At 36.6% G+C, this 10303-nt stretch overlaps 1 protein-coding gene across 1 annotated transcript in view; it reads left to right on the top strand.

The window, feature by feature from the left end:
• Nucleotides 1-229: 229 nt before the first annotated feature.
• GALK2 (galactokinase 2) overlaps nt 230-10303 on the top strand; it is a 42725-nt gene continuing 32651 nt past the window's right edge. Inside the window, exons 1-4 of the mRNA XM_014306519.2 lie at nt 230-321; nt 1453-1576; nt 6270-6360; nt 9237-9383. Coding sequence (XP_014161994.1) covers nt 252-321; nt 1453-1576; nt 6270-6360; nt 9237-9383 — 432 coding nt within the window. The 5' untranslated portion in view covers nt 230-251. The remainder of the gene's footprint in view (nt 322-1452; nt 1577-6269; nt 6361-9236; nt 9384-10303) is intronic.

Raw genomic sequence — 10303 nt, 5'->3', positions numbered from 1 at the left:
CATGGAGCCCATCTCGTCTCTTCCTTCACCCCGAAAATCTTGTGACCAACCGTCGACAAGTCTTCAATGTTATGTGAAGAGCAGAAATAACCAGCTTAATGTCACTCCTGGTGTAGCAGAGAAAACTCCACATACTTCAGGAAGCTGAACTGAATTTGCTTCAAGAAGCATTGAAGCTTCCTGTCTTTTATGCAAATATAGTCCTTCTAAATGTTTCTAACCTGCCTTTCAGATTGCAGAAACTGAAGGAGATGTTTATATCAAAGTTTGGATCAGCTCCCAAGTTTTATGCTCGTGCACCAGGACGAGTCAACTTAATAGGTAAAAGAGAAAAATTAACCTTATGTTGTTTTACTTCATCCGTCATCATGGAAATCTTGTATTTTAAAACACAGAATGAAAATGCTGGTCTTAATTTTATTTTTTCAGAGAAATTTCTTGTGATAAATGGAAAACCATATATAATTTAGTAGTTTTTACTGTATCTTATTATAAACAACTCTACATGGATATCAGTTTTGGAGAAAAACAATTATAGACAATAGTGATGGTTTTGAAAATTGGAGTAACTTGCCAGCTTTTTTGTTTTTAATTAATTAAAGTTACCAAATATAACCAGCCCCACAACAATATACATGGTAAAGCATGAAATGATTCTACCATCATCTCTTGTTTACTCTTCCATAGAGATGTGTCCACAGAACTTAAAATAGTGGGTGTGATTCACTGGCAGACTGGAGAGTCACAATTATTTTGTGTTTAGGACTTATTTTTATTTCTGTAGCAGCCTTATCTTTTAGATTCTCTGTCCATGTTAGGATTGTGTTCTCCCTGGAGCTGAGTTTCTTGCAAATGTTCATAAAATAATCCTACGTATTTGAAGACGTAATAAAAGGATCCTGAGAAACAGAGCTGTAAAAGTCAATTAGTTTATTAACATTAGTTAATTTTTATCTCAGTGTTGTGTGAACATCTCATATAGACTAAATGGACAGCATATGGTAAGTGGGAATTATTTCCAAGGGAGAGGTTGTTTACTACATACATTTTCTATTTGATTGTTACGTTATGTGTTGTATGCAACTGTATTAATGATTATTTAAATATAGTAGTTATCTTCTTGGAAAAAGCTCCGGAAATTGTATGTACATGACAGTTGTCATTCTTGGACAGTAATCTACATGGTAGCGGTTTTTTAGAATTTTTGTAAGCCAGCATTAAAATGCGAACATTTACAAACAGGTGCAATGGATAAAAATCACTAAAGAAAGAAAAACTTTTTGTGAAGTAATAAGAAATGGAAGAAATGTACCCCAAACTTTAGGTAATAAGAGTTGAAACTACAGCAAGAAATTGTCTCATCCAGTAAACAACACTGAAGCCCTGTAGAAATTGTGTTACTGCTATTCTAGAAAGAATTATTACAAAGTATTTTCTTTGTTTCTTTGCTAGGAGAACACATAGACTACTGTGGTTATGCTGTGCTCCCCATGGCTATAGAACAAGATATCCTGATTGCAGTAGAACCTGCACAAACTCAAGTTGTGCAACTGGCAAATACCAATTCTTCGTACTTGTATGTAATTACTTTGTTTATTCATTATTTTTATTAACCTCTTCATGCATTGCAATACAGTTTACCTTTTCAGAGATCTGACAGACTTCCATTGCAATACAGAGTCTGATTGTGTAAAACAATTTATATCAGCAGATGGAATCCCACAGACTGACTCCATGCCATGTCCATTAATTCAGAGCAATAGCTCTGCAGCTGCTGTCTCCCACCTCTTTCTTCATATTACTCTGCAAGACCTCTGATTTTTCAATCCCTCTAAAATTCTGCAATTCTGTCCTCCCTTCTTTTATCTCATCTTTCTCGATATAATCCCCATAACTGGCAGCAGCTCCACATCCCCTGGAGAAGGAGTGAAATGTTTTGTAATCAATTACTGCAAAAGTAAGGTAACACTCCCCTGCTCTGGAGAACCTGGGCCTGTGTTTTCACACCACAACAGCTTTAGCAACAATCCTGGCTCAAAAAACCTGTATTCCCTCACTTCCACTTCCTCCACAGCTGTTGTTCACAGAATTATAGGGCAATTTAGGTTGGAAAGGACCTTTGAAGATCCCTTGTAAATAATCTTGTTGGCCTTCTGCTGAACTCCCTGCCAATGTCTTTCATGTATTGGGAAACCCCAAAACTGGATGCAATATTCCAGCTATGGTCTCACAAGTGCTGAACATAGGGAAATAATCCTGCCACTCTTTTCAACTTCAGGCACGTTTTTCTGCCTCTTTGTAACAGATTGATATCTGTGTAGTTGCATGGCAGTTCAGATCAGGTCACTCACCCACATAAGCTTTTGTGGGCATTTTGCAAAAATGAGAATCAGCAAAAGCTTAGTTTAAGCCATTTTTATTGAGCCATTGGTTTAATTGGTAAATTAGTTCCTGAAAGCACAGTGTGTGGCAGCACAGGGACAGGAACACACTGTCAAAAGTGGGAAATACTTGAGCACATATTCTTGCTTAAAACTCAGTTTGTTATAAACACATTCTGAACTACTGCCTGTGACTAAGACAGTTCAAAGGAATTTGTACTTCCATGCTAAGTATAAATACTCAGAGATTTTTCACTTTGTGGAATATGTTTTCACCTTATAGCTGGGCTGAATTAAGAGTTTGCCACTGCCAAAAAGCAATGGCTTGGCTTCTCTTACCTCTAGTCCCCCTGTAGCTCCTTCTAAGATCAACTCAGCCTCTGCCTTTTAGCAGGTGTAGAGTACTTGTTTGATCTTAAGGTAAAGTGCACTATTCCCCATTTTTTGCTTGGATAATTTTCTGTCATTTTAGTGAATTGCCATGCACTCAGCACTAAAGCTGACTTGGGGTAAACAGTGGGAACAAGCAGTGGTGAACAGGGAAGGGAAATGGAAGGTGTGCATGGGACCTTTCCCTGTCTTCAACAGCAACCTCCCACCAGGGCTTAAGCTTTGTTGCAAAACCATTCTGCAAGAGACAATAGCTTCAGAATTACAATAGTTTTGATTAGGACAAGTTGTTATAGTGAACACAAAATAAAGCAGTAATGAAAAGGTAAACATTTTCACTCGGTCTTGAAGCTTTGTTGCATTATATTGCTATTGAAATGGCCTTCTCAGGACAGTTCCACAAAATGTAGAATTACAGCCTTTGAATTTAAATTGCACACACTGTCACTGTATTTTTACATCTGCCCTGGTTTCAGTTTAAAATCATATGCTTTAAACCATAAACCAAGAAAAGATTTCAGAACACAGCATTAAGCATCTTGGTTTTGTTGAGACACTGTTGCTTAAAAACAAAGCTAAAACATGTCCATAATTTCATAACAAAGAAATATTTTTCAACACTTTGAATGTTACACCACATAACAAAACTGATGACAGTATGTCTTTTTTTCCCAGCCTGTTACACTGGTGGATTTATGCCTGTGGTGAATGTGTATCTATAGGCCTTTGGTGACCAAGGACTAACCAGAATCCTCTGTAGAATTACTATTTCCTATTTCATTCTTATTTTGTGAACTCGTAAACTGTGGAACAGTTCTGTAGCACTCTTCCACCCTGACAGTTCATGTTAACTTTTAGTAGAATTAGAACAGAGAACAGGTTGCTAGAAAAACCACCTGCTTGTTTTTTATCATAAATTACCTCAACTGATCTGATGCCTTTTATGTTATTTGGACTAAAAAGGTATTCAAAACTTACATTCTTTTGAAGTTCCTGATACTTTCCCTTCATAAAACATCTTTGTAATTGAGAAGTATGTGTAGAGAGAATATCTGACATTATACTTCTCAAAGTGCCTTCAGAAGTACCAGAGGATGGTAATTACCAATCAGTTTCCACCTCACGACAAAACCTGAAAGTTTTGTTTGTTTTTAAATCTGGGTATTTGTACAGAAGACTCAAACAGATAAACTAACAGACTGACAAGACAATAAGGTTCTGTGAGAAAATGCCAAATTGATCTCCCAAAAATAAGGATTATTACTTTTCAAGCAGTAAAAACCACCTCAGAAACCCTACTTAAAAATCCTATCTCTTCTAATTATACAGAAAAATTGAAGTTTTTATGTCTGGTTATGGAGAACTGGCATTTTTCCCCCAAGCATTCTTTAAAACAGAAAGGCTGGAACAGACAATATCAGAGTATTTTTATTTCATGGGTATGTTTTCCCCAATATTTTCTTTTGTTATAAAGTTCTTATATTAAACTGCCTAATTTTCAGTAAGAGGTTCAAAGGCAAGCCTGAAGATTTACTGATTTAAGATAAAGCTTGGATATATAGGAACTGTTTTTTATAAAAAACTGAATGTCATAACAAAAAATGGACTTAAGGATCCTGGGGATTTTGACAGTCCCACATTCTGTGTTTGTGTAAATTATGTCCATATAAAACCTGCCAAAATCAAAGCCATATTTTTCTTCCATTTTCTATGTGAGAAGATTACAAAAAATAACAAAATGCATTTTAAGAAGTAATTATTTTAATTTATCTTGAGAACCAGCAAATATATAATCATAATATATGTCTTCTTGTTCATTGAAATTTTACTCAGTCTGAGAGGGTAAAATGAATTATGAAGATAAAATATTTTAGAATTCTTTGAGGCAAAGAAGACTTAAGATTTCTTTTCTCTTAATCACTTTCATCCATTGCCTTCTACCAGCCTTGTTTTTTACAACAATAATTTAGGATTATTGTAGGAAGCAAGCATAAACAAACACAGAATTTTAAAATCTTCATTACTTATGACAAGGATGTTCTATTTTACAAATACCTTGTGGGGGGTTTATTTTATTCAAAAACCATAAGCAAATTTTATTCTCTTGGAGATCATTCTAAATACACATGAATCTCAAACTGGGAGAATTTACAGCCATTCTCAAATGTTCCTAGTACTCTAATCTCAATACTCCCTTTCATATCTTTTGTGTTCCTCAGCAAAACCTAGTAATTTCTTACTCTAGCTTTGTGCAATGTTTGCTGCTGCACTGCTAATAAAATCCTGTTTGTGGCATTAAGATAGCAGCTTAGACATTAAACTGTACACCAACCTGATGGGTTTGCACTGCAGTTAAGGCTGAACTTGAATATCTAAAGATGCTTTAGATTTGTATAACTTTTTCTCCATGGGAAACAGAATAATTAACTGATAAAAATATCTTTTCACTGGTATCCATTACAGGTGTTAATCAGTGATGTCCTTTTGGACAAAAAGAAACCCAGGAAATTAATAATCTATGTAGTTTACTAGGACCAGTGTAAGAAGGAAAAATTCCATCCTTTTAGGAGTTGCAAACTGTCCCCTGAAGTATTATTTCTTGAAACTGGTTTTATTCTTGTTAAATATTTCCAGAAATTCAGCTGCCTCTGTTCATACTTTTGAGCAGACCTTGCTTTGTAGAGCACATATTAGTCTGGAAATTTTAAATATTTTTAATTTGATTTCTTGCTGTTCTCAGTGCCTTTGCTGTTTCTGTGCTGGGCACCTGCTGTCACAACACAAAGCAGATGAAATTCCTGGGTGTTCAAGGGTACAGACTGCCAAAAAACTTGCACCTCCCTGAGGCCTCTGTGTGTAACCCATGCCCATTTTGACAGCACCTGGCTGTTCTTTAGGAACATTCAAGCTCAGTATTTTTATTACTTTGAAAGAAAGGTGGAGTAGGAATTATCCGGGAGGAAACAGATAAAATATTTAAACTAAATATATTTAAACTAAATATTTTTGTCTTGTAACATACATAATATAAATCTGGAGCATTAGGCTTGTTTTAGTGAAGTGCCATTCAGAGCAAAGGTAATGAAGATGAAATCCTGAGCAGGAATTACCAGAGAGCCTGAAGTTTATTCTCTAGTCATGGTTTGACAGATATGATTATTTGAATTTCCACTTCTAAGAAATCATGATAGCATACACATACATGACAGAAGGCATCCTGCCTTAATTAAGGATGTCAAAGGCAGCTTAATTTCTGGATTTATTTAATATATTCTTAATATTTACTCAAGAATTCTTATGCTTTCATCTAAAATAACCATATAGAAATGGTTAATAAAGAAGATATGTAAAAAGATCAAACAAGAAACCAAGCCTGAAAACATTGCACTGAAAACCATCAAACCAGTTTTGTCCATCAGCAGGTGGCAGTAACAAGCTATGTTATTTCAAACTAAATTTAATACAAATTAAAGCCTTAAGGTTTTTCTGTTTTTGCAGGGATTTCAGTACTAGTGTTAATAACATTCAGATTAACAAAACCAAACCTCAGTGGCATAACTACTTCCTGTGTGGACTGAAGGGTATTCAGGTAAGCCAGATCCATTTAATTTATGAAATTAATGTAGAAGTAAAATACAACAAGAATACCTATTTACCCTCAAAATGTTTCCCTGCATTCTACAGTTTTTTTTAACATAAAGTTAAATATTTTATGTTAAAACTTGAGAGGAGATATGACTGGGTTTGCTTTAAAATATTGGCAAAGCACTATTTTTATCTCTATAAAACAAATTACAATAGCAAATAATTGCTTCCAAAAGTCGTGATCAAACATTATCAGGATGACATTTCTGTATTTTGAAGTCAAAAGGAATGCTTTTCACTGGAATTCTTTAATTAAAATCTGCTTTGAAAAAGGTTTGGAGGTTTGTTTTTCAGAACATGAAGATAATATCTTAACCATTTTCTTTCCATGGAAGCATTTAAAAACAATGGACTTCATTAAAGCTGAAAACCTGTAATTTATGCACAACAGCTGAGTGAAGCTGACTCATGCAATAGGCAAAAGAAAATGCAAAAGCCAAGTAAACAACATACAGAAGAAATAATCCATTAAGAACCATTACTCATCCTGGTTTGCAGGGTTTGGAATTTGAATGGGATTTTTCAGAATGTCCCGAGTTAGAAGTGCAGCTGTGCACAGGAGGGGGCACACTTACAGAAAAGGCAGGAGCACAACATCCCAGACGTTTTCCTGTCTGCCCACTCAAGGTTTATCTCCCCTCTCCAGCCTGGCCTGAAGACCCAGCTCTCATGAAAGCAGGTGCTGCCCCTCAGTGCTGCCCTGGGGGCAGCCTTTATTCACCATCAAGGCTCCTGCAAATCTCACCTGCTCTTTGCAGGTGAGGCACAGAATTCACAGAATTCATGGCCCTTGGAGGGCAAAAAAAAGGTGTCTTCTCTGCTCGATGTCAATCTAATGATATTTTGGAAGGGCAGATGGGATAAACAGTGATGTCAGGTCAGGAACAGGTTGCCACAGCCAGCCCAAATTATGGGTAAATGTGCTTTTTAAAGCACATGAAATTTGCCTTAGGATAGGCCATCTAGGTCACCCCACAGGATGATCCAACAGATGAGGACTGCAAAGTGCTGAAAAGCCCACCTCAGACCTGCCACTCCAAAATACAATATTCAGAACAATCAGTGCCACAAATCACTTTATTACAATTCACAGGTCCTAAACCGCCCCCTGCTCCTATGCATAGACCCAAATAAATTACTTATGTGTGCAGTAACATGAGTATTTTCAATTTTGTATTGCTCAGTAATATAGGCATTTAAACTGCACTGAATGCAGAGATATAGATTAGGTTTCTTTACAATATATCCTTTCTTATATTAAGGCTTGCATGACCAATTGACTTTATTTATTTTGCAGTCTGCTACTGAGATCTGTTTCCTAAGGACAAGCTTTCATACTTGGAGGTTAATTTGCAAAGCAGGTTTGCAGACTCTGGTACTGGCAGAAAATAAGCATAAATGTTACAGACTTAAGAAAGTCTGAAATACAAGTACTCAGAGGGTCCAGTGGGATAATCTGTTTATATTAAGTTGAACATGCTATCCTTTTGGGACAGAACTGTTGCAGAACTTGGCAAAGTCCATTTTCATTTTTGAAACTGAAGTACGTTTTCTATTTAAACATCGCGTGATAAGTCTGCAAGCCTGATTCACATTCAAGACGATCCAGAAACTGTGGATCAGTTTCTGGTTACTCAAGCATTTTCTGTTTATGAACAAGCCTGTCTAGTGTTCTTCATGAAGGGGCATGGGCAGCAATAGTATGCTAGATATGAATTTCCTTTATTTGTAAAACAGGAAATTCAAAATATAATTTGAAGTGATGGTAGAAGACTTTAAAGAAGGCTCTTTGTGTTTGCTGATCTCTACCATTGGTATTTATGGTTGAAGTTGTTTCAGGAGAAGTAGCAGAAATCATTTCAAGGTGGACATTTCTTCATGAAAATACTGTTATTTTTTCTGATTATTGGCACTGCAACAGTTTATTGACATATAAATTGCATCAGAAGTTAGCTATTCATATACCCCCCATATACAGTCAATGATTTTTTAATAAGTACTGCATGTTTGTTTCAAACTAATAGCAGAGAGAAATTTATATAAAAGTGATTATAAATAAAAAGAAAAAGCAACTAAAGAATATTTAAAAGAGTATGTACATGAGGATTTATGACTTCTGCATTAAATGTATTATTTGTATTATCTATCATGAATGTTAGAATATTTTAAACTTCATTCAAAAAACAGCATGCCAGAGAACATCCCCACTGGTAGGTGTGCCTTTGTGACCCTAAAGCACAGAGCTCCTTAAGTACCATTGTGGTTTTCCCAGTGTCCGTCCTGTGGGTGCTTCAGGACACAAGTATCTGCTTTAAAAACACTGCATGGCTACTGGTTCCCCCTCAGTGTCATGTGGCTCCCTAATACCACGTGCCAGCCTTGGAAGTGAAGCATAAAGTGGACCTTGAGCTCTTTGTGGTGCCTAAATGAAGAGCTGTTGAGAAAAGGACAAAAGTAGGGTATAAAAGGAGTGGTAACTTTGCATTGTCACCACAGCAGCTCAAAGCAGAGCCAGTTGCTGCAAAACCCACCCACGAAGCTTGGTGAATTCCTGGGCGTGCAGCCCATCCTGAGTTCTGCTTGGGGTAGTTATACGTTTGTGTACAGCCATTGCAGACATACCTTTGGCTGAAGCCCCACCATTGGCTTTGTCTTAAGGAATAGAATGAAAATTTTGCTTTTGCTTTATTTTGGAGATACCAGAAGCAGGTCCTTGCTTCCAGCAACTCAGCAGAAGGATTCTCTTTCTAAGTATCAGATAATTGCAAGCCTGAGCCTGTCTGTACTTGAAACTGAGATTGTTTATTTTTTCATTGTTAGGAACATTTTGGTCTCAATAACCCAACTGGAATGAATTGTCTGCTAGATGGAACCATCCCTCCAAGTTCTGGTCTCTCTAGCTCCAGTGCTTTGGTGTGCTGTGCAGGACTCGTGACACTCAGAGCTAATGGAAAAACCCTCTCTAAGGTAATTTACTGTAAAACACGAGAGTGTCAGCAGTAAAATTCTACTTAAAATTAAATATTGTTAATGCCTGTAAACATTAAAAACACGATACAATTGTTTTTGCAAAGAGTTGTTGGATATAAACTTCAGATATTGCACAATCGAGCAAACATCTTTGGCCAAATTTTGGCAGGATTTGAATTTGGCAAGAAAACAGGCTTACATTAAAGCTGAAAAAAGGAGCATTATTGTAAGCCTGTATTTTGGCCAACCATCAGGTCCATGCCTGGACCAGATGTGCTATCTGCAGGCCAGGGCTGAGGATATATGTGCTGAAGCATGTGGACCACACCCCCGAGGCCTTTACTCTCTCCCTGAATGACTTTTCATGGCTTTAACAACAGAGCATCTGTTGGAGGCCTGTGGAACAATTTCTTGATAAATTATGTAATCAGCACAAAGTAGAGGTAAAATTCTTCCATCTGACTCTCCTTATTCTCTTCACAGTTTTTTTGGAACACATATTTACAATCCAAAATGTATTCCTCACTTTTAAACAAACATTAGTCTAAAAACAAACCCCAAGTATGTGACCTGTTAGCAGTACAACTGTTAGCACTGTTTGGCTTGCGTAATACAGATTTCTGGAGGAGTCATGGTCCTTGAAGGTGCCATATGGGAATGAAGTTCTTTCCATTAAAAATGTCTGGTTAAGTGAAACTAGGATCTTAAATTAGAACATTGTCAGGAAGAGAAAAGAACAGATCTAAATGTGACTGTTACACATATTTGTGCCTATTGTCTAAGACAGACATTCCCAAATTGTGGTGCAAAGCCAACTGAAAGTGGCACATGATGATGGCAGCTGTTAACTCTGCTTGTAACAAGCACTTCTCTGAGCCATGAGGTGAACAGATCCACACAGAAGGTTTTTGCTGATC

This window comes from Geospiza fortis, unplaced genomic scaffold, assembly GCF_000277835.1.
Source record: "Geospiza fortis unplaced genomic scaffold, GeoFor_1.0 scaffold171, whole genome shotgun sequence".
In the NCBI taxonomy this organism is placed as follows: Eukaryota; Metazoa; Chordata; class Aves; order Passeriformes; family Thraupidae; genus Geospiza; species Geospiza fortis.
Note: the sequence above shows the minus strand (reverse complement) of the source record. Positions and strands in the feature narration are given on the sequence as shown.